Source organism: Myotis yumanensis, unplaced genomic scaffold, assembly GCF_028538775.1.
Source record: "Myotis yumanensis isolate MYYU_CA2020_CCGP unplaced genomic scaffold, mMyoYum1.0.hap1 SCAF_18, whole genome shotgun sequence".
Classification (NCBI taxonomy): domain Eukaryota; kingdom Metazoa; phylum Chordata; class Mammalia; order Chiroptera; family Vespertilionidae; genus Myotis; species Myotis yumanensis.
This window is the reverse complement of record NW_027223769.1, coordinates 20,909,545-20,934,761: the sequence shown is the minus strand read 5'-3', so window position 1 is coordinate 20,934,761 and position 25,217 is coordinate 20,909,545. Positions and strand designations below refer to the sequence as shown.

Here is a 25,217-nt window from a genome sequence, read left to right as displayed (position 1 = left end):
CTGCAATGTTGACATCTGCACAGAGAACAGTAGAGCACCGAGAGGGAAGGAAGCATTTGAGTACCTTGGGAAAGAGCCTTCGACGTGCAAAGTCACTGGAGTAAGGGCTCTCGGGGACATTGAAAGACAGTGGAGTCCAGAAGGACTTGGGTGGAGTGTATGATGGTAAAAGGGATAGGAAATTTAGGGCAAAGGGGCCAGATCACACAGGGTCTTGTAGTCCATGGTAAGAAATTTGGATTACATGCTGTGGGTAAGGGAAAGACCATTAGGTGGTGGAGAAGAAAGGATGATGGGGACACAGGAGATGAAAGAGAAGCACCAGACAGGAAGCTGCTGCAGGAATCCAGGCGAGAGGGTAACTGTAGCTTAGATCACAGAGGTCGCAGCGGAGGTGATAAGAAGTGGTCAGTGTTATGAGTTGACCTATGAGCAATGAAAGGTGCAAGGACGTGTGTGTCAGATCACCAGGCATCTACATGCCTTCACGGGCTGACACAATCATTTAAATTGCTCAGCCATGATGTTAAAAGTTAGACACATCACTCCCCTGGTTGTGCTCTCATGGTGCTTTAACCACATCTTAAGTATAAAATTGATTTCGTTGCATTGTCCTTAAGTGTTTACATTCCTATTACTCCCCACTCTCCCACTAGAATATCCTAGAATTTAGGAACCGTATTATCACTTTTGAGTTTCCACAGTCTATCATAGTTCTAAGGCACACAGTAAGCTGGGAATAAATGTTTGGGTTAGAAGGATGGATGGATGGGTGGGTAGGTGGATAGGTGGGTGGGTGGATGTGTGGGTGAGTGAATGGGTGGGTAGGAAAGAGGAAGTAATAAAGGGAAAATAAGAAATGTCAAGCAATTAGGTGCTGATAGCTTGGAATATAAGCCCCAAAGTGACCTCAACTTTATTTGCTGATATACTTATAAAGAGGTTGAGGAATTTAAAGGATGTTGCAAATTATACAGATACCAGTGTACTTCTCACTCTTAGATGACGGGTCTATTCGAGGAAGGGGGAACAGAGACAGGTTAAAGGATCAGGTCAGCTGGTGAGTCTAAGCATCTGAGAGAATTGGGCTCCTTATCTTGCATTCCAGTTAAAACAGAGCTCCAAGTACAGTGAAGAATTTATATATTTAGTAAATGTATCAATTCCCCAACTCCATGCAGGAGGCAGAAAAATCTAATAGAACTTTATAAGGTTCTCTGGCTTGAGCACACCTCACAGAACACGAAGACCCTTCCCCATTTCATCCCCAGAACTGCCCACTGCCCTCATTCCTATAGGTCAAGAGAACACACAGGGCAATGAACTTTTATCTATACACCACTGCAAATACAGAAATAGAATCCACCTGGTTAGGCTCCCTCCCTCATAAGAAGGCGAGAGTAATCCTATATAATAAAAGGGTAATATGCAAATTGATTGAATGGCAAAACTCGGTCGCTATGACGCACACTGATCACCAGGGGGCAAACGCTCAACACAGGAGCTGCTCCCTGGTGGTCAGTGTGCTCCCACAGGGGGAGCGCCGCTCAGCCAGAAACCGTCAGTTGGACATCCCCCAAAGCCGGGCTGAGGGACCCCCCTGCCCCCGTTGCACAAATTTGGTGCACCGGGCCTCAAGTTTTATTATAAATACACCTCTATGTCTTCAGAGATCCAGTTATTTTTTTCAGTAGCTTGTATAGCATGCTGTGAAATTCAAAAGCAAATACACATCTTGTAATGTATTTACAGACGGTTTTGCTGCTGCTACCCAATTCACCTTAGCCCCAGGCATCTTCATACTCCGCCTCCCCAGCTGAGTTCTTCAAAAAGTGGGTAAAGTACCTGACATCATTATTCTTAATGACACTAATAAACAGCAAGTATGCTCTGAAAAAAAAAAAAAAAGGAGCTTACATAAATGCATTCTATTAAAGAGGCCACTTTGCAATGGTGCTGTATCCATGGTCCTTAGCTCGGGACAATTATGCCCCGAGGGGACACTCGGCCATATCTGGAAACACTTTTGGTTGACACTGGCCTCTAGTGGGTAGAGACTCAGGGTGCTAAGAATCCTGCAATGCACAGGAAGTGCCCCACAAGAACCCATCCACAATGTCAACAGTACCCCGTGGAGAAACCCTGGGTAAATATGACAATTTCCTAAGCAATTTCAAATAGTGAGGATCTGAGGACACTTGCTCTTCTCCTTGGATCCACTGTCCCACCTGCCCCAGGAGGTAGCATGAGTGCCTGATGGATAATTTAAGATGAGTAATTGATGAATCATTTAAGATGACTATGATTCCAGAAAGGGAAGAAACTCATTAGGTGCTCACACCTGCTACAGAGTAAGCACCATAGACATCCTCTGTAGTTTTTTTGTATTGCTGTGTGACAAATGACCGCATATATAGAGCAGCTTACAAACAACACCCATTTATTAGCTCTGCACGTCAGAAGTCTGGGCACAGCGTGACTGGGTTCTCTGCTCAGGGTTTCCTGAGGCTAAAATCCGGATGCGTGCCAGGCTGCATTCCTCTCTGGAAGCTCTGGGAAAGAATCCACCCGCAAGTTCATCCAGATTGTTGGCAGAATTTAGTGCCTCTCAGTTGCCGGGCTGCTGCCCATTCCTCGCTGGCTGTCAGCTGGAGGCCCTCTCGGCTCCCAGAGGCCACTGCATGCCTCGCCACGTGGCCCCAGCTCTCAGAAACGGAGCCTTTCTCCCATGTCAAATCCCTCCAGCTATGAACCACCGACTCTTTCTGATTCTACATGATGAGGTCAAACCTACCTGGAAAATCTCCCTTTCGTAAGGTCCACTGACTTGAAGCCTTGATTCTACCTGTAAAACCCCTTCCCGGCAGGATCTAAATCAGTGATGGAATCGTTGAGAGAGGGTGTGTGTACACCAGGGGCCCAGAAGCTTGGGGCCAACTTACAGTTCTACCTACAGCAATGTATGATTACATATCATCATCTCAATGATTCTCATAACAGCTCTTTGACGTTCTCTTTTCATCTCCACTTTACAGACGAGGAAACTAGATTTTCAGATAATGTGATCATGTCCCAAAGTTGAGCGAAGGGCACATGGGAACCCTCTGCGTTACCTTTGCAACTTCTTGTGAGTCTAAAATTATTTCAAAATAAAATGCCTTCAAAAAGAATGATTTCACAGAGACCACATAATTAGTGAGTGAAAGCGAGGCTTCTACAATCCCATGCTTCCTGGAACATGACATTTCTAAAGTGATAGCATCTCTAAAGCCCCTGACATTGATCTAGGCCAGGGGTTCTCAATCTTGACTCTGCATTAGAACCAACTGGGAACCTGTTAAAGAATACAGATGCCTGGGCCCCACCCTCAGACATGGTGCTTTCATTGGTTTGGAGTGGGATCTGGGCTTCTGTATTTTTTAAAGCTCTGCATGTTATGAGTCACTGATCTAGACACTGTTGAATCATAAATGGCAATGCTAAATATGTATGTGAAACAGAAATTAGTATTTACCCACCAAAGGAATCTTTTTGAAAGGATGAAATTCATCTTACTTCAATGCATTTGACGGGAAAGCAAGGACTGCAAAAGCCTGAGATAAAATAAGAAGCAGGAAAATACGCTCACAAATTTAAAGAGTGAGAATGCAGTCAGCTAATATTTTCTCTCCACCGCATCTCTGTGCCGATTAAAACAGACCTAAACTCAGTAATTAAGGTGGAACACAAAAAAGGTGTTCGTTATCTATTCACAGGGAAATTTACGCTGGGTAACTGTTTGCCTCCTGGAAACAGCAAAGTAAGATATAAAAGAGAGATGAGAAACTGGAAAATCACAGAATGAACCCACAGACACTAACCAGCACTCCTGTGGAGGAGAACTCAGTAAATCATCGGAGAGATAATCTCCTTTTACTAGTTTATCTCAATCCCTTTCAAGTGCCGTCTCTCAGAGCAGGGCTGTGCACACAGCCGACGTCTAGTAAATTAGTGATGTGCGCTAGATAATTTATATTAGAAGGCATGCCCCCTTGACTTGCAGTGGGAATAAGGGCAGATAAAATACTCCCAAGCTCAGAAGCATGAATAAGCAATCAAAAGAATTCAGCTGAAAATGAAATCCTAGATAGATCAAAGGCATCCCTGCAGGAGAGGTGAGCATGCCGTCCAGACAGACCACTCTCGCCAGACTTGTACTATGGTATTTGAGCAGGCTCTGCCCTGTAATTGGACAGAAAAAAACTGTGGGAACAGGCTTTCATGGGAATAACTGGATATAACTGAGGAGGAACTCCTGCATTTGTGGGCCGAGATCTGCAGGAAGCCCAGGCAAATATTTTTGGTTGTGAAAGACTTAATGTGCAGGGCTATCCTTGGGCCTGTATATAGTTGGACTTCAGTACGCTTTTCTCTTAAATTGTTTATTTCTGATGGTGGAACACCGTGCGATTTTACCAACACACATGCTCCGAGGGACAGAACTATACTTCGAACTGACTCAGTTGTAGGCTCGGGGAAAACAAAGATAAATGAGCTCCCAGTAACTTTGCATGTTGCACAACCAAGATGATAGCTACAGTGATATTGGGTGGCTAACGCCAATATCTGCAAGCACATTTTGGGCCACAGCTACTGTCCCATGTGTGTTTGGTGCCTCAGCATTTCACAAAGGATCTCTCTCTCTCTCCTTCCTCTCCCCCCATAAAATATAGAATTGCATGCAACTAAGAAGACATATATATATATATATATGCATGTTCTTTTCAGCAACAACAACTTAAAAAACCATTACCCAGAAGGTAATGATTATAAATGCAGAAGTTAAAAGGATAAGATAGATGTATATGTGATGAGGAAGGAACTCCAAGATACATATTATTTTAAGGCACACCTCCTTCCCCAAAATACTTCAGGAAAGGTACTAATGAAATTTGTCCATATTTTTAATGCACGTGAGCACACACAACAGAAACAATAAACTCTGGTTTCAAAAAGAGCTCAGACTGATGGATAATTGGAGATCCCAGGTTTCTACACCACACTCCAGACCTCCTATGCAGTAATTCACATAGCAATACATAAATTAAAATAGAAGATGCATCTTGTTCAGATACACAGATGAATTGACTTGGCCCTCTGAGGCTTACAGACAGGTGAGAGAACAAATAAAGCTCAGTCCCACATGCTTGCTGTCATATATGATACTAGAGGCTCAGTGCACAAAATTCGTGCGTGCGTAGGATCCCTAGGTCTGGCTGGCGATCAGGGCCAATCTGTGGGGTGACCAGCAGGGTGATCGGGGGGCCCTTGCTGGCACCTACCTTGGCTGGCCTGGGGCCTGCGGGCAGCTCCTGCATTGAGTGTCTGCCCCTTGGTGATCAGTGTGTGTCATAGTGACCAGTTGTTCCACCGGTCATTCTGCTGTTTGGTCAATTTACATATTAGGCTTTTATTATATAGGATAGGTGACAACTGTGTTATTATTGCTGAGTACGTCTCTTGAGACACCAGCCACTCAAGGAAATTCTGAATGATCTCTGGAGCTCAGGATGTCCTGTATGCTAAAGGAAGACTAGCAACAGCAAATTGTTGAGAGACCGAGAAGAGAGAACCACAGTGCTGACATCATTGGGGATCTTTGCTCCAACCTTGCTGAAAGCTAGCCGTCCTAGCCCAGGGAGGGATGAATTAGAAAGATCACTCCAGAGCCAAAAAAACCCCAACGTTCTTTAAATGCTTAATCTAGTTGTAGGTAGAATTGTTCTGCTTGTAAATGAAAAGTCCTGTAATATGTAAGTAAAAACAATCTCTATATTTTGATTTACCCTAGCCATCCCTGCCTGCGCGCCCCCCCCCCCCCCCCCCCCCCCCGGCATACATACTGGCTAACGCTAGTCAGAGCACGGATAACCACCCTAACGTGGTGTGATGCACGCCATAAAGCAAAGGCAACCTTCCAGAGAGCTCCCAGTCGTCCTCCCCTGCCCTGAGCTGGTGCCTTGCAGACCCCTTTAGGACACTGACTCACAGTCCCCAGTGGCCGCTGGGACCCCTGGGAAGCTTTCTCTCCTTTATTCAAATGGACACCAGGCCCTACCCAGGACCTACTGAACTTGCAGGAGTGGGGCCCAACTATATGTTTGTGTTTTTTCCCCCAAAGTGCCCAGCTCTTTTTGAAGTGTATTGAGAAAAAAACATGCCACTGAGAACCTTGACTGCCCATATGCCGACTGGCAGGAAATATTATAAAGGCCAAGGGCTGAATCTCAGTTCACTCTTCTCTCCACAGCTCCAGGGTTAATAGCTCAGCAAGTGCTTAAATATAAACTATTCTTATTGTCTTGGATGAAATTTCCCTGCCTGTGGGTGGTGAGGAGGATTGGCCTTAGCTGATTTGAAAGCTCCTTTATGGGAGAAGGTCTGCAATAATGACAATATCACTCTCTCTTTACCACTACCCATATTATTGCTAGGTGCCATGTACTAGTTTGAGCATTGCACATGGAGTATTTTTCTTTCTGTTAAGCATCCATAAACCCCACGGGGGAGGGACTACTATTACCCTCATCTTACCAGTGAGGAAATGAGGCCCAGAGAGGGCAAATAATTGGACGTGGATCACGCAGTTAAGAGCTTGGACGTCGGAGTGGGCCCTCAAGGCCATTACGCCACACCGCTTTCGCACACATGCATTCAGCCACATCTTTATTTGTGGAGCCTTCCTCTTTGATTCTTTATCTTTCTCCAATTTTATTTATTCAGAGTTGATAAAAAGTGGTTAGTCCCCCACCCCCCACACACACACAAAATCCCTAAATGTTCTCAATGGGATGATGGCCAATACCCAAGAGCTCTCTTCCTGTCCCAACTGGCTGGGAGAGAGTCCAGGACTAAGCCTTCCCAAGTTGCCACTTCCTTCCCAGACCCTCTCCTCGTCCAAGGTCAAGAACAATCGGGTGCGTACCAGGCTAAGCGCTCATTGTAACGTGTCACAATGCTACGCCTGGTGAGAGACAGCGTTCCCATGGCCACTTTGCAGATGAGAAAACCGAGGCACGGAGCATTGAAGAAGCTGGGGAGTCTGATGCTTCGGTGGCCTCACTGACAGGCAGAGAGCATGGGGGAAGGAGCAGTCTTGCTCCCTCCCATCTGAACAACCCTCAACTCAGTCCTAGGGGTCCAGTTCTCGGTCTAAAACTTTGGCCATTTTTTTACAAAAAGAGATTGGGTGGAATTTTGATTAAAAAAAAATGTTGCTATATGCAAATAATTGTCTTCACAAACCATGTCAAAAGAGGGCATACAGGACAGAGACAAAAAAAAAAAAAAATCTTTCTACTATTGATGAATCAAGTAATAACCAAAGAAAGAATCACTGGTTTGGATCAGCCTGTATCCAAAAACTTGTAAATACAACTCAGGCTAATCCTGAATTTCACATGATCCTCTCAAGTGACTAGAAAGCTCCAAAGGGGTCTGTGTAATTCAGCAAACCCCTGCTAGCTAACAAGGCCCCATGAAGCAGCAGAGCCCGCCCGCCTGGACTAAGGTCATTTAACTTCAGCCCTCTTATGAATGGAAACCGGCTTTCTAAAGACTGCTGGGCAGGCAGTGGCCAGCAACAGACAAGTCAATGGCTGAGCCTTCTGAGTCATAAAATACTTCAGAAAAGAGGAGATCAAAGCCTCCCTACCACCCATGGAAACCTAACTGCTTCCAAGTTCCTCTCAGGGACCCAGGCTCTTTGGAGAACGGGCCCCTGCCATCACAATCTACAAAGGCCAACGCTCAGAAAGATACAATCTGGACATGAGGGCAGCCAGCCATGGAGGAGAAACCCACTTACAGTTTAACTGTCGGGGACAAAGCAAAGAGCGAGGAAGGAAAACCAAGTGACAACTGGACAGTGCGTCCGAGTGGAGGCTGGAAGGATCTGGTGGCAGCCTGGATCCTGGCACACAGTCCTTGCTGAGCCCCTGATGTCATGCGGAGGCTGATCCTCCTAATCAGAGACCGGACGGAAGGTGCCAAGAGGAACAGCACAGCCGTCTGCCACTCTCACCAGCTCAGGTCATTCATCAAAGGTAAAGCATTGATGTGTTACAGACCTGGGCGCAAATGCAGCAGGGGGAACAGTTTTTTGGGGTTTTTTTACATCTTTTCACTTGATCTTCATGTTGCGAATGGCGCTTGGTGTTGAGTTTCTTAAGCAAGGGGTGCATTTGCGCAACTGGAACACATGGGTATTGGATTTATCAGGTACCAGTCAAGGGCAAATAATCTTAGACCTAGGTATTGCTCTTTTATGGCAAACCACAGAACCCTGGACGAGTTGTTGATAGAACTATGGCTTACAAGGAAGGGAGTAGTTAAATTAGTATCAAAATTCCACCTTTTAGAGTTTTCACACCTATTGGCATATTAAAAGGTGTGAAATGTATTACAGAAAACACATTCACCTAATTGCATTTAAATTTAACACATCCCTACCTATATGACGATATATGGCCAAGAAATCATTTATATGATCATGAAATCCTTTTTTTTCCTGAAGCATCGCTTAACAGTTAGAAATCAATACATAATATTATAATATCTCTTCGGGGAATTATTGCTCTCATGACTTTCTTGTTACTAAAAGACTGCCAAGAGATGCTCCTTGAAAAAGGTTTTCATGACCAACTAAATTAGGGAAACTCTAGGTTTAAACAGAGTTAAACATCTTTAATGCAGGATATTTCTGAATTATTAATGTGCTAATGTGCCTGGTAAAACTCTAAAAGGTGGCATTGACCCTATCTTGACCATGTTGTCCCCTTTTCTAAAACCATGCCCCATAGTCCTTTGTTCCAGGGTTTTGTTGTACCATAGCTTGGTTCAAAATAAAACACCAATTTCTAGAGCTAAAATTGCTGCTCCATTTCTCCCTTAGAACAAAATCCTGTGGGCTAGAGTACAGCATTCATTCTCTTCTGGTTTTACTCACAGTGCTCTGGACAGTGCCTGACATAACAGAAGCTCATCAATAGTTGTTGAATGAAAGACTAATCATTAGTCACTTCTCAAAATACCCTTCCACCAACTTCCAAAAATGGAATCAATCTGTCAAACAAACAATAAACCAATTAAAAAGATTTTCCTGCATATCCAAGGTCTTAATCCAATGGTTCCCTACTGTTAGTATGCATTGAAATGATTTGGAGGATTAAAAATATACATTCCTGGGCCCAGCTTCTGTTGTGGGTAAAGAAATTCAAAAATTTAACACTTGAAGTGAAGCTAATGCCTCTGATTGTACTCTGAAAATCACTCTCCTAATAAAAGGGATCACCAAGGTGGAACATTTCTGGGGAGAAAGGTCTTTTTAGATCTCCCATCATGTAAGAAGAAAAACATAGTTCTTTTTCTATCACCCCGGAAAAGAAAATTAAGAAATATTGGTGAAAGTAATAAGAAGGTAGGTTGAAGTTCAACAGCAAGAGGAAGAGTCTCTCAACAATGGCATGGACTTCCTGGATGAAATGACTTTCTCTTCATGAACCAGGGGGTCAGAGTTCAATTCCCAGTTGGGGTACATGCCCGGTAGTGGGCTTGATCCCCCAGTGTGGGGCATGCAAGAGGCAGCTGATCAATGATTCTCTCTCATCATTGATGTTTCTATCTCTCTCTCCCTCTCCCTTACTCTTGGAAATCAATCCTATCTAATAAAGAGGGAATATGCAAATTGACCATCACACTGTCACAAAGATGGCAGCCCGCCGGAGTCCCCCCGTCCTTTTAGCCTCGCTGGCGGGGGGGGCGGAGGGGTGGTGGTGGCAGGCGCGTGGTGTGGCCAGACTCGCCCTCAGCCCCCCAGCTGCCCAGGGCTGGCCCGAGGCACAGGCAAGCCTCGGATGTCAGCTGCCCAGTCACCCAGAGCTGCCTGAGGCTCAGATAAACAGGGCAGGCTGAGGCTTGTGCTGCTGGCAGTGGCAGCAGCAGAGGTGTAATGGGGGCATCGCCTCCCACCCCTGAGGGCTCCGGGACTGTGAGAGGGGGCAGGCCGGGCTGAGGGAACCCCCCTCCAGTGCATGAATTTTCATGCACTGGGCCTCTAGTAATATAATATAAATAAGAGGCTGGATATGGTAAAGAGGACATCACAGCAGATAGTGATATAGATTAGGTTAATCTGCAACCCTGAGATTCTGGATCAAGGGCTGCAAATCCAAATACCTTCATAGAGTGCAAGGCAGCCAGGTGTAGGGGGCAGTGCTAAGCTGGAGAAGGCTTGCTAGGTGATAAAGGCATTCAAAATTTAAAAACAATCACCCCAGACATAAAGGTAGGCAGTATTCACTCAGGGTAGTTCCCAACTCCTGTTTTATGAATTATTCCAAGTCAATAACTGCCTACTCAACTCCTGAGTAAAGTGAGACCTGTCAGTTGTGGGGAGCGCCTTTTCAGAAAATATTTTAAGTAGTTTAATTTTGAATTATTGAGGGAAATTCCCTGCCTGAGAAACCCTAGCTGGAGTGGACATGTATACATGGAAGTACTTACATTTCACTATTATAACCCTTTGAACCATTGTTGCTTTCTCCCGGGGTTTCCCTAGCAGTCAAGACAATGGTTAGCTTCCCTACTGGCACTTGGTTATCCAAAGGTGACTTATTACTTTCCCAGTGCACACTGCATGCACACTAGGAGATTGCTCTGTCCCCTAAAGGCATTCTGATGCCAGTTGCCCTGCCCCACTCTTGAAGAAACACTAATGTAGAGACTTTGAGTGGAAGGAGCTCTATCTCTTAGTCTCAGTCATCTCATGTCAGTTTCTGTATTAAGAAGAGTTGCTCATCTCTTCTAGCAGGTGGACTTGGATGAGTCTCTCCAACAAGCATGTTAGAAGCACGTTGTCTTTCTCCTGAACTCGTGAATCATTCATTATCCTGAATCCATTACAGTAGTTGCTAATTAACTTTAGAGAAAGTATTAACCCCTTGTTTAGCCCAAGAAGCTGGGCAATGTCTATGGGTTCCAGGTGGCAGAAAGGATGAAGAAATTCTTCCTCCCAACATAGTTATTTCCCTCCATCCCCATTTCTCAACGTCCCTAGTGAAGAGTCCCCTCCATGTGGCATCTCATGTGATTTCACAGTGCTCACCTATTGCTATTTGATAGGTTCACAAGCAGGTCAATGCCCTGTTAGAGAGCCAAAGCCGTAATAACCATGATGTTAAGTTGACAAAGGTGTTTTTGCTCAGAATTCCTGCTTCTATTCACCAAGAAAGGAAAAACAACCACAGTTTAGGTTGAAAATATTTGTACTATTTCTTGTCCAAGTATGATATAGATAGGTCGGCAAAGAGAATATATAAATGGGCAAAAGGCATGAGAAATGATACTCAACTTCAACACCCATCAGGACAATACAAACTAAACCCATAACTGCTTCACATCCATCAATCAGAGTGGCTAAAAAGAAAAAGATAGACAATAGCAAGTGTTGGTGAGCATGTGGAGCAACTGGAACTCTGAAAATCACACACAGCTGATGGGAGTGTAAATTAGTGCAATCACTTTGAAAACCTGTTTGGCAGAATTTACTAAAGCTGAATATACACATAACCTGTGATCCAGAAACTTCATTATTAGGTAGTTTTCCAACAGAATGTGTCCATAAGGTCACCAAAAGGCATACAGAAGAAGGGTCAGCAGCAGTCTTCATAACAACCCAAAACTGAAAACAATTTGAATGTCGACCATGAAATAGAAACATTGTAAAGTATTCATACAGAGGAATATTGTATGTTCTACTTATGTAAAACATTAAAATAGGCAACATTGAGCAATGTTATAAGTTAGGAGAGTGGTCACCTATGGTGGGTAGTGACTGGGAAGGGGCCATGGGGGATCTTCTAAAGCAGCGGTCGCCAACCTTTCAGACCTCATGGACCACCAGTGGTCTGCGGACCACCGGTTGCCGACCGCTGTTCTAAAGCACTGGCAACGTCTTGTTTGATCTGGTTGGTGGTCACATGCATGTGAACTTTTTGAAAATTCCTTAAGCTGTACTCAATGATTTTTGCATTTTTCTGTATATACAGTATATTTCAACACAAGGTTAAACAAATTAATACAGAGCAGTGTCTTGGCTTCTCAGTTGTGGCTCTGTCCTCTTTCTTGTTTTATTTTCTTATTGTTGAGTAGAGTCTGGGTGTATGTGCTTTGCAGGGTCATGGGGAGGTGGGTAATGCAATGAGATAAGCTTGATTCTCCCCCTACCCCATGCCAAATGGGTCCTGCCAGGACCAACAAATTGGATAATCAGAGGCAGATGCCTAGAGATGGCAATGGTCTCAGGAATCACTGTACATGTTTCAGGAGAGGGAAATGAGGCCTACAGAAGTAAAGTTAATTAAGAGTATGTTGCACATTGGAACAGAATCCACTTTGTATCAGCCTTATATACAGGCAGATGTGGCTGACACTGACCTCTTTCACATCCATCACAAAGATGAACATTAACTTGCCTCATTCGTATGTGTTAAGTGATCATTTGCTCTCTGTTCAAAAGAAAATCTCCTCCTTAGGAGAAATAACCCAACATCTAGTCATACGAGACAACTGATCAGATTTCCCATCACTCACAAGAGTGGAATCCTGAGAGAGCTAAACGAGAGGAGACTACGTTTTGTGGGAACCAGAACACATACAGAGCAATTATTCCCTTCTAGGGACAGCTGTAGCACTTCCCATGTAAGAAGTCACTTCCTCCCAACGGCGCTATTATCTAAACTCTCATTGTCCCCATTTTAGAAGTGAAAAAACTAAGACACAGAGATGAGTAACTTGCCCAAGGTCCTACTAGTGAGTGCTGGGGTGAGAATGATCCTGACCAGACTGCTCTTAACCACTGCTGTATGGACTGGGATAGTGTAAGCCACGATGGTGGGTGCCTTCTGAAGACACCAGGACACTGGACTAGACAAGAGAGAGGGAAAGATGGAAGGAAGCTCCCCAAAGAGCAGGAGACTCATGACAACAAAACCAAAAAAACAAGAGATATTCATGTTTGTGCAGGCACACATATGTGCATACAACCATGTTATGATATACAGGTTATTAGAGAGCCACATTGATCATTTAAATGGATCAAGCTTAGTTGGGAATTGTTAAATCTTTGTTTCACTCTATGCTTTAAAGCAGTGGTTCTCAACCTTCTGGCCCTTTAAATACAGTTCCTCATGTTGTGACCCAACCATAAAATTATTTTCGTTGCTACTTCATAACTGTAATGTTGCTACTGTTATGAATCGTAATGTAAATATCTGATATGCAGGATGGTCTTAGGCAGCTCCTGTGAAAGGGTTGTTCGACCACCAAAGGGGTCGCGACCCACAGGTTGAGAACCGCTGCTTTAAAGACTGTACCAAAGGATATCATAACTCTGGTGGTAGTAAAATATTTTAGCTAAATTTCAAGCCACAGTGTCAGGAAAATAAACTTAAATAGTAAAGTTTCAACTAGCCAGGAACATGGGAGTCCTCATTCACCTGCACCCAAGCCACTCTTTTTTATTTTTTAAATATTTTTTTATTGATTTCAGAGAGGAAGGGAGAGGGAGAGAGAGATAGTAACATCAATGACCAAAGAGAATTATCGGCCTCCTGCACACCTCACACTGGGGATGTAGCCCACAACCTGGGCATGTGCCCTGACCAAGAAGCGAACCATGACCTTCTGGTTCATAGGTCAACACTCCACCACTGAGCTATGCTGGCTGGGTGGAGCCACTCTTATTTTGTGTCATGATGTACCATGTACATTACTACATATGCAACTGGGCTTTCTCACATTCTCCTTCTTCTAGTCATCCCAGAGCATGCCTTTCATGTGTTTCAGTATCTCAACACACACACACACACACACACACACACACACACACACACACTTCTGTCAGTTCCAGACACTTCTCAATTGCAACACAGAATGAAATCAACCCCAAATGCCATTTACTGCCTCATGCATTTGATTGAATTCTGAGTCAAGTATCATTTACACGAATATTCTTGGCCCTGAGCTCAACAGATGAGGATCACACAAGAGGGGAAAGAACACTTGTCCCAAATGCTTCTAAGCGGTCTGCGTCCCTGGACAGCACACTTCAGCCTGGCAGCCCAGAACACACCACACTCTACAAGGATGTCTCACACGAGCAGAACAGGAACAGGTCAAAGAAAACAAAAGGCCTCCCTTCTCCATGAAGGTTGGACTTAGCAGGGCTGCCGAATGCAATTCTGCACCGAAATACAGTTTTCCCGTTTCAAAGCAACGCGGAGGCACGCAGCTTGTTCGATTTATATAATGCCTGGTCTCCCAAGACTTTACAATGCGAATGGCATCCATCAAATTAATTTCCTTGGGGATTGTCTCAAACACAGAGAATGAAGAGGCCCAGACCATTAAACATCAAAAGAAATGTTCTAAATGGTCATTAAAGTTCTATTCTATTTTCTCTTTCTGGGAGCAGATTAATTCAATTGAGAATATCATAAGTATCAAAGCTGACAGTGTGAATGGGTCGAACTGGCTGGAAGAGCACTTAATATTGCAGACATCTGTTCATTCAAGTTGTACAGAATGCACGCAGAAGAGGGAGTCGACGCAGAGTGCGGGGTACTTACCAAGCCGGCACAAGTAGACACGGCCACGGAGGAGGAGTTGTCATTTCTGATAAATCCCTGATAGAAACATCGCTGCACCCTGGGTCCCCGAGGCTCTGAAGCACCATCTTTTCCAAGTACCTGGACAATAAAGTGACTGCTCAAAATCGCCGAGGGCTTCAGCTCTAAGTGGAGCTCCTGTCCAAATGCTGAAAATTGGTAATGCAGGGAGCTGCTGGCACTCTGCGCTGACCGCTTTCTCCTGCCGCTGTGCACAATGTCGTGGGAAATATAGGACCCGCCCGCGTCCACTTCGACTGGTGTGACAAAGACGTAATCTGCAAGGGGGAAGGTTTAGCTGTCAGCACCCGGAGCCCACAATGCCAACCCGTCACCTCCCACCAGGCTGGCCGAGAGCGATGCACGGCTCAAAGGTATCTTTGTTCCTGTGGCCATGCGTCTACATGAAATATAATTCAGAGGAGGACTCATGGTCCTTCCCATTAGCTCTGCCTCACTGATTACTATAAACACTAACAGCCAAGCACAACCTTGATGAATGTGAAGAATATTTGTGGAAAAGGCCACAAACTCTCCTGGTCTGGGGAGGAGATGGACTTTTCCTATATTAGTCACAGAGCCATTCATTCATAAACATTGCTTTTTGGGAGACAACATACATATAAAACTACCAAAGTAAAGAATTGAATTTTTTTAAGGAGATTACCATCTTTGTGTTTAATCTGAATTGGGTGTGTGTTGGGGGTGGGGGGAGGGGAGGCAGAATTTAAATGTCAAATAACTCACAGTGCTGAGTAACTTGAGAGGATTCCTCAGAAAATGCACAAGTAACCGCAGTTTCCTATTTCCAATATTAATTATACGTGACAATAAAACTCCAGAACCTGTAGCACTCTTAACCTTTTACTATGAGCTTTTGCAGGGACAATCCCATTTAATTGTAAGCACCCAATAGAGTGGATGCGTAAAAATGGCTCAACACTGTCAGGGCTTTTCCTAAGCAGGATGATGTTTCAAATTGCTCAGACATGTTGTCAGAGCAGGGACACCTGGAAAGGCATGTTTAGAAATACCTTCACCATTGCTCCCTGGAGCTGCACTAATTGCTGCTTGTTCCTGAGAGGAGGAGCTAAAAAACAATTTGCTGCTTGGAAGAAAAAAAAAAAAAAATGAGAAGCCAGCACACTGCTTTCTATCACAACACATTGAAACTGAAAAGTCTCATCCCACAAAATGATGTGGAATATGCCCTCTGCGCTTTAAAAAAAAACGCTCTGCATTTCCACTTTCTAGGCACAGAATGGGAAGCTAATTTGGAAAGTGTTTAGAAAGATGCCGAATAACTAAGAGGCATGTTTGAGTCACCGGGGTCCTCGGTTCTAGGAGGAGGAAAACAGGAATTTCCCTTTTCCCAAAATAGCAAAAAAAGATAAAGATAAAGAAGCCCTGTAGCTAACAGGAATCATATCAAGGTATTATTATGTTTGAAAAAAATACCAATATGACAACTTTAAAATGTTTTCTCCTGTTTGACCATCTGTGACTCTTAGTGCTTGAGCAACTCTATTTCTTACAATATTCTCTATGTCCTGCCTCTCTCCTTCTCTGACTCCTTTAACTGGAAATACTTCCAAATTGACATACGTATTAAAAAAATAATTGGAAAAGAAGTTTTCCTCCTCTCTTAACCTTAAGAAACAAAGCAGGTGTATACTATTTCTCTTCTTTTAAAAAAAAATCTCTATTATGATGCTTTACAGGTATGTGGCTTTCAATTCAATGCAGCTTTTTCTTAGTGAAAAATCCACTTCCTCCCTTACTAAAACCTAACTGTGTGAACCATCCCTGACACGTGCAACAGAGCCTCTCCAATAAGTTGTTTCTGACCTCCTTGTCTAGAACCATCTGAAACCCTGCCTGGGAGGCCCTGTGGGATCCTTAGCCAGCCTTTGCAGTGGTTCTCAACCTTTCTAATGCCGCGACCCTTTAACACAGTTCCTCATGTTGTGGTGACCGACCCCCAACCATAAAATTATTTTCCTAACTGTAATTTTGCTACTGTTATGAATCGTAATGTAAATATCTGATATGCAGGATGTATTTTCATCGTTACAAATTGAACATAATTAAAGCATAGTGATTAATCACAAAAACAATATGTAATTATATATGTGTTTTTCGATGGTCTTAGGTGACCCCCTGTGAAAGGGTCGTTCGACCCCCAAAGGGGTCGCGACCCACAGGTTGAGAACCGCTGCTTTAAGGGAATCAGCCTGAAAAGCCTTCCCCCCGCCCCCAGCCCCACCCACTCAGACACCAACACCTGCAACCAGTTTGCTTCCAAGGGGAGAAGGAGCAGGCTGATGATGCTATTCCATTCTTGATGGGAAGGGGCAATGAGAGTCCCCTGTGGAGAGTGATCTGATCAATCAGCTCAGGGGCTGACTGAAGACGAGGTCCTTACAGGTGGCAGCTGGAACAGGGGGGGCCTGCAGCCATCTGACCAGATGGGACAATGGGAGGTTGTTTTAGAAACTGCAGCCAGCCTTTCTGGTTGGACCAAAGCTCTTCTCAATAGCTAATTCCTGCTCTGTCCTCCTGCCTCCCTCACTGACTCACCCCCGGCCCCAGTCCCTCTTCATGGCGCTGCCATTCCCCGTCCCCAAGATGATCCCTTGTCCCCTGGTAGGAGGACATGATCCTGCAAGGCTAAAGATTAGAGAATCGGTTGAACCTCAGGTCTTGCTGGACACCTTGGATCAGGGATCGGCTGGTCTGTAGCTGGTGGGAACGTGGAGACAAGGATTTTCCTTCTGGGCGCCATGAGAAGTTAATAAATGATAGAAGGAAGGGGTGGTCTGGAGGTTTTCAGCTGGGGAACCTCGGAAGAGATAAAGACTCCAGATACCTCAAGCTATCTTCTTCCCTCTAACAGTGGCCTTTGGGAATCCAGGGCACAAGGGCAAAGAAACAGAGTGGAGAGGAAAGGGAGAAGGGAACAGAAGTGGAGAGGAGAGGGAGGAGGAGAGGTGTGGGGAAGGAAAGGGGTCCATATTCTTTCATCCCCATGACAGTAGGTCCTGCAGGCTTGCCCAGGAGAGGAAGGGAGGGGAGCAAGGTGCCTTTTGATACCAACCGCCTAGTCCATATCCACTTCCTAATTTCTCACTACAGTACGATTTTATTTTTAAAACAAGCCATCTGTGAACAAGGGAAAGTATTGTTTTCTCATTTATGTGACTTGAAGCTTGAGGCATTGATTCTTTTGATAAGTTCTGAGTCCTTGCCACACTTCCCCCCTCTACAAACAGGAACCATTTCCAACACGCACACACACCTGCCACGTTGGGGGCGGGGGGGGGGGGGTAGGTGGTGAGCCTTTGTACCTTTTTCCCTCTTTGCGGGGGGGAAAAGAAGGGACAAAGTGCCTGGACAGACTCCTAGGGGTGGGGTGGGGGGACAAGTACGAACCGTCATTCAATCCGCTGCCGCCGCAGTGGCTGTCACTGGCTAGGGCTGCGGCGACCCAGGCACAGCAGAGGCAGCACAGCTGGAGCGCCTGCAAGAGAAAAGGGGACGTGGCGCGTGAGGGGCGCGGGGGGCTTGCTCCTGGCGCCCCCCGCCACCCACTCTCGGCGCGCCCCCTCGGCGGGCACCTGCCTTGGCCACGCGCCCCAGTCCCGCCGGAGCCCACGGCGGGCCCGCGCCGGCGGCGGGGAGGGCGCACGCGAGCAGGAGGGCGCACTCCATGGTCAGGTGCGGGCGAGGCGGCTGCGGACGGCGCGCATTCTCCCCGCCGCCCCGGAGCGCGGCGCTCCAGGTGCGGCGCCAGGTGGGAGCCGCCGCCGCTCACATCGCGGGCCGGGCGCGCTGGGGCCTCCCCGCCTCCGACCGCCTGCGCGCCCTCCCTTCGGCGGGCGCCGGCTGCGGAGCGGCCGCCTGCGGCTCCCCTTGGGGAACGGGGGGCTCCGCGGGCCGGGGCTGGCGCGCGCCTCCGAGTGCAAACGGCCGGGGGACTCTGTCCGTGCCTGCCCGCGCGCTTGCCCGCCAGTCTGTGCGTCTGTCTGGGTCTGTGCGAGCGTCTGAGGCTCCCGGGGAAAGCAGCGCCAGCTGGCTCCCCCAGCGCGCCGGAGCCAAGCGCCCGCCTCTCCACCGCACGGTGATTGGCGACCAGCGGCTCCCGGGCCCGTCCGAGCCCCCGGGCTGGTGCTAGGGCGTGGGATTCCCGGCTCCTGCTCCGAGGGAGGGGGCGAAGAGGGAGGGAGGCTGGGTGAGTGCAAGTGGGAGGGAGGGACCCACCGCCGAGAGAGAGCGCGGAGCGCCCTGGGTCGGGCTTGGAAGACGGAATTTCAGCTTTAAGCGCAGGAAGAGATGAGTTGAGCAAGGGGGAGGGAGGCACAGGTAAGTGGCGCGACTTCTTTGCTGCCCGTCTTCTCTTCTACAAGTCTTCTGGGTGCCGGGGCAGACAGGTACTGAGGGCCTTCGCAACACCTCCCAAGTGTCAGGTGCCTCCCCTGCTTTATCTCCTTTACCTTGGGCCCTATCCTCGCAAAGGTGGGAATGATTAACTCCTTGATGAAGATGAAGAAACTGGGCTCAGATGGGCTCAAGAAGCACATATACTTTGGAAACTCGAAAATCCAGGCAACCGGAGGGCTGGAACCCTGAGCCTTGTCGGCAGCATGACTGAGGGAGGCCAGGGTGGTGAGCACACAGTGGCATGCACAGATGCCGTCAGGTTGTACCTGAAATATGATGACATATAATGTTATTAACCAGTTTATCCCAATAAATTAGAACATCACACAGCCGGCTGGCAGGGGCTTCACCTCTTCAGGATCTTTCTCTCTTCTCCAAGCAACCATGCTTCCAACTCCTAAAGTTGGAACCCTGGCCCCAGACACCCCAATCTGCAGGAATCAGCCCTAACAAACAGCGCTGCTATCACCACAGATGGGTACCCCATCTGCAATGTGCCTGCTCATTTACTCAGTACATTTATTTGATCCCTACTGTTTGCAGTGATGAGCAAAATATATTCTCAGATGCTGCCATGATGGAAAAGTTCTAGGCCAGAGCAAGAGGCAGAGACATGGCCAGGTCAACCGGACCTTGTAGGCTGGGGTGCGGCATGTAGGAATCAGTTAGATTTAAGGGGAGACAGAGAGAGAATGTGTAGGAGGCAATAGATGGATCATGTGTGGATAATGCTGGAAGTGCTGAGCAGAGGAGAATGGCAAGGAAGCTGTGCTAGAATCATGGTGAGCAACGCTGGTGTCCTGGACCCAGGTAGTGGCAGTGGAGTGGGCATATCCCTGCTCCGGTCCTCAGGGCAGGGAGGTGGTTAAGACGAGGTCCATGTCACAGTTTAGAACAAGTGACAGCCCAACAAGTGTACGTCTGTCTCCCTGGATGCAGCAGTGGAGAGGTAGACCTGGGCGGCAGAGACAGAGAAAGGGCACAGCTTCTCCCAGGGCAAAGCTTTTTTGAAAGACCTCCCAGTGAGAAGATCTGGGTTCAACAAAAACACTTAGCTTTCCCTGCATCAGCTGCGTAAGCACTGTGTCTTCCATTTTATAACTTATAAAATAGGAATACAAGTCATACATCAAAAGAATATTGCAAGGATTAGGTGAATATATTTTTCTGGGCTTTATAAATGGGCTTTTAAAGTAAGAAGAGAGAATACCCCGTGATTCTGTTGCTTTCTAGATCGTCGGGTCAAACTTCAATGTGCACAAAATTCACCTGTGCTGCTGGCTCACCAGGCAGATTCCTGAACCATGAGCCATGGAAATTCTGATCCAGTAGATGTGGTGCAGGCCCCAAATAAGCATTTGCAGCCAGCACCTGTGGGTGACCCCCACACCGTGACGTCAGGGCTTTATGCGATTTCAGCAAATGACTGGACGCTAAGGGAAAGTGGACATTAAGGACACGCAGCAAAAACCGTGCTTGATGTCAGGTCACCAAGCAACAGACTAGATAAAAAAGGAGACTGGGGTGGACAGCACTGAATTATATGGCCCAGGAAACTCTCAGAGACCCGCTCTTACCACACTCAGTGCTAGACTGTGCCGGTTTTTAGCCTCGGCACCACTGACATCTGGGGCAGGATTGGTCTTTGTGCTGGGGGCTGTCCTGTGCCGTGTAGGGTTTTAGCACCCCCACAACTGTGACAAAATGTTGTGACATGACCAGATGTCCCTGGGGAGCAAAATCACCCCTGCTGAGAACCCCGGTAAACAGCATGGACCCCAATCCCATTCTGGGATCTTTTCCTCCATCAGCCTAGAGCCTCAAAGCCTCTCATTCCGATGAACAAATACTTGTTATATTTGCTGAGTGCTCACCCTTTGAGGGTCTGGAGGCCTCCTCTTGAACCGATAACGTAAGAACCCCATGCCCCACCAATTTTGCAGCTCTGCTCCCACACCCCAGTAAACCTTCGCACTTGGTAGATCCCAGCCCTCCATGGTTTGATGTAGAAACCAAGACCTATTTCTCACATGTTAGTAGATCTGGAGGTCAAAACCTGCAATTTCATTCATTTGAAGATGCTCAGGACCAATTCTTTCTGTGGAGCTGATACAAAAACATAGTCATAACTTCCAGAATGATTTCCGGCCTTCAATGTTCTAGGAACTGGCCCTGCAATATGTATAAATTGTCTCTAGATGGTGACAGAGAGTCGTGAGCAAGTGGTCCAGTCTAGCAGTTAGGAAGTGCACTTGGAAATACAAATCTTAGCTGATTTTAAAACTATAAATCTAAGACACCATAATGAATATCACGGTAATCTGTCTCAGTCCATGCGGGCTGCTATAACAAAATACCATAGACTGGGTGGCATATAAACAACAGAAAGTTTTCACAGTTCTGGGGGGTGGGGAGCCCAAGATCAAGACTCCTGCAGAGATCTGTCTGGTGAGAGCAGGTTTCCTGATTCATAGAAAGCCTTCTTTCCACTGTGTCCTCGCATGGTGCAGGGGCAAGGCGCTCTCTAAAGTCTCTTTTATAAGGTCCCATTCATGAGGGCTCAGCCCCAAATATCATCACATCGGGGTTTATATTTCAACATATGGATTGGGGGGAGGGGCAAAAATATTCAGTCCATTGCATCAACCAATGAGGAAAAAGAAAAAGAAAAAAAAATTCCCGTTGTGCTGTATTCTGTCAAACATAGCCTAGAGCCTGGCACGCAGAAGGCATTCAGCAAATATTTGTTGGGAGGGAGGGCGGGAGGGAGGGAGGGAGGAAGGAAGGAAGGAGGAAGGAAATGGGAAAATTTGAGGTGGAGAGGTCACACCATTCACTCTTAACTATGTAAAAAATTTTCCCCATTCCCCCTCTAAAATCAGTGGTACACTGGTTTTTCTTTTCACACTGATATAAGTTTAACCATTTTTTTCCAAATTAAATGCCTTAAGTCAAGGACCTCCTCCTGGCCACAGCAAGAAGTAAATGGCAATCCCTGTTGTTTCTTCCCTTTTCCCTTGGTCTCTGCTCCACGAAGATGCAAGTGTCTCTTCCATGGAAAGTAAGAAACGGTCAGCCCCTCCCCCACCGCAGCTGACTTTCCGGTCCTATAATCACCGACCTCAGTCTTCTCCTCTCTTTTCCATGCAGAGCAGAGGGACTGCCCTTCCTTGAGTATCTCAAAGCTGCAATGACGAGTCTGTCAGGTTTTATGCAACACACTCCGGGCAGTTTCCCGTAGAAAGTATTTTCATGTCCGAAGAGAAAGCTATCCAAAGCCACACATCCAAACCTAGCACAGGATAAAACAGAAACAGAAAACAAGGCTTCACTTATTTCAATACGGGAGCCAACGAGAAAAATAGAGAGATGGAAACGCACCAACATCCTCAAAGCCCTGAGAAGCAAGGGCTGCCTTCTGGCCAATGTCTCCGAAACAGGTGCAGCGAGCCACCCGGTCCTCAAAGACAGCGGGGAGGCGGGAGGAGGTGGAGACAACAGAGCAGCAGGTCTGGACATTTTCTAACTTCCTTAGAGATAACCATCCAGGAAGATGAGCTGCTTGCTTCATCGCACAAAACAGAGCGGAATCCAAGCAAGTGGCATGCAGAGGCTTTTATTTTTCATTTGCCAGGGACACATATGGGGAACAGGATCTCTCACCAACTAGCTCTGGAAATAGTGTCATCAAACACAATTTAGGAATTATCAACTATTCTCCCTCCTCGCATTTTATTCAGTCTTTCATTGCACTTTCTTTATATATATATATTTTTTTTTATTGATTTCAGAGAGGAAGGGAGAGGGAGAGAGAGATTGAAACACCAATGATGAGAAACAATCATTGATCAGCTGCCTCCTGCATGACCCACACTGGGAATCGAGCCCACAACCTGGGCATGTGCCCTGACCCGGAATCGAACCGTGACCTCCTGGTTCATAGGTCGACACTCAACCATTGAGCCATGCTGGCCGGGCTCATTGCACTTTCTTACAATGGATTTCTTCCCTTTGCAACCTGTGCTTGTCTGACTTATCTATAGGATGAGGTGTCACTCAGCTTCCTTTGTTGGTCACACTCTGGCTGTATACTGCTTCCCTGGTCTATGTTTAGTCCTTTCCCAAGTCCTACTATTGAAAGTAGTTTATTTGCCCAAGGCTAGAGGCAGTATTAGAACTAGACTACTTATTTCCACAAACGAACCCAAGGCCAAGTTCTGAGCTCTCAAGAGTGTTATATAGATCTTGCAAAAGCTCTGGAAAATATCAGGCTGCCTGTGATAGGGAGATGAGCTTTGTCCACATGACCTTTTCTCTCATTCTCCCCTACCATGACCTCATCGCACACAGGCTGACACCTGCCCCAGTGGTTCCCCAATCGCATCTCACACCAGCCAGGCCTCCCCACACCTGGGACAGCCAGGACTGGGAACTACCGCTGCTAATCAAAACCACCTGGGGGATCGTTAGAACTGCGTTCTTGGGCATCCCTAGGAATAGCCCAATTAAGTGGGTCTGGGATGAGGCCCAGACATCTGTCTTTTAACTAACACCTGGGTGTTTCTGATGTAACTAAATATACTACAACCCAGTAATTGCGGTCCAGGGTACTTAGGCCTCTACTTGAATGCCAGAGCTACTTCCTAGTCCATGGGATCTAAAGCTTGTGGGAATGCCTTTGACTCGTTTCTTATTCATGGAGAAAGCAAAGGGGTTGAATTCTTGCTACAGTAATGAACTGTAAGTATTTGTTACTTAGATTTTGGGGTAGCAGAGGGTAATTTGACTTCTAAATGTTTCTATCTCCCTTTTGTCTTCCTTTTTCTGGTTTAATCCATGATAGAGACCTGCCCAAACATGTAATAACACTTCCTTTTTTGGCAAGAATTATTGGTCAAGAGGTAGGTCTTGGACTCAAGTGTGGCCTATTAGAATCATTCACTGGTGTTGATCTGCCAAAGTTGGGAGAATGAACCCATTTTTCAGCTGAGGTTGTCACAATATATGATTACAGCCTCAAGTGGTCAGCAGCCGTCTGCAAAAAGAAATACACCACAAGTATGAAAGAGGAGAAGCCACAGGCTTCTGTCTGAAGTTGGTCTGTATGGGGTTGCTATCGCTTTCACCAAAGCAATCCTAGTGTTTTTTTCTAGGTGACCTCAAACACAAAGCAGTATTCGATCATCTCTCACGCAGGGAGAACAATCCTTACCTCACACCTTTTTATTTTCATGAGATTGAATGAAGCAACCCAGCACCACCAGTGCTCAAGGAATGGCAGCCAATCTCCCCTTTTATGAACTTCCTCTGACCCTTATTCCTGAAGCCTCTCCACTTCCGAGGCTGTGAACTCTTGTTTAGAGATGGATGCCACCTGCACGTTCTTTCACCCCAACTCCAGGCTGGACCCCGATATTTCCCATGTGATTTCAGGGCTGCAGCTCACATACACAGCGCCCACATGAGCATTAGAAAAATGGTGCTCTTTTCTGGACAGGCCCATGAAAGTAGCCAGAACTCAGAAGCTGTGCAAATTAGGACAAGAGTGTCCACTTTGGGCTAATGACACCGTTGGGGGACAGGACTTAGAACTCACGCCAGAGTGGGCACAGACACGCACAGCCAGCCTTCCCTGCAACCTCCTCTTAGGCATTTTCTTATTGGAGCAGGCAACTGACCAGGAGCCAAGATCTGCCCCCACCTACTGCAATGTACTGGGCGACTATGTCTAAATTACCAACTTCATCATTTCCCCCCTTTTCCCTCAGCATCCTTCCCATGTGTTCGCACTATCTCAGGCCGCTCTTAGAAACCGTGGGGCTGTGCAGGGGGAGGTCCACGCATTCTGTCCTTAGTCACTCACCCTTCACTTCTACCCCAGCTCCCTGAAACCGTCCCCACCAAGGCCAGACTCCAAAAATATAATTTCCTAACCATGAAAGGACAATAAAGCTACTTAACAATAAATACAGAGAAATATAAAGACATGGACACTGCTCCTTTCACTGAAAGAAAACCATTAAACATGTTGAGAGAGAAGAGAGCTCTCAGCAGTGTTTATCTTTAAACAGT

At 46.4% G+C, this 25,217-nt stretch overlaps 1 protein-coding gene across 1 annotated transcript in view; it reads right to left on the bottom strand.

Annotated features, from left to right (window-relative positions):
* Positions 1-18,416, bottom strand: part of ADAMTS18 (ADAM metallopeptidase with thrombospondin type 1 motif 18) — a 128,070-nt gene extending 109,654 nt beyond the window's left edge. The window contains exons 1-3 of the mRNA XM_070397880.1: positions 18,327-18,416; positions 18,138-18,225; positions 14,667-14,983 (exon numbers count right to left, since the gene is read on the bottom strand). Of these exons, the coding sequence (XP_070253981.1) occupies positions 14,667-14,983; positions 18,138-18,225; positions 18,327-18,416 (495 nt within the window). The remainder of the gene's footprint in view (positions 1-14,666; positions 14,984-18,137; positions 18,226-18,326) is intronic.
* Positions 18,417-25,217: the final 6,801 nt, after the last annotated feature.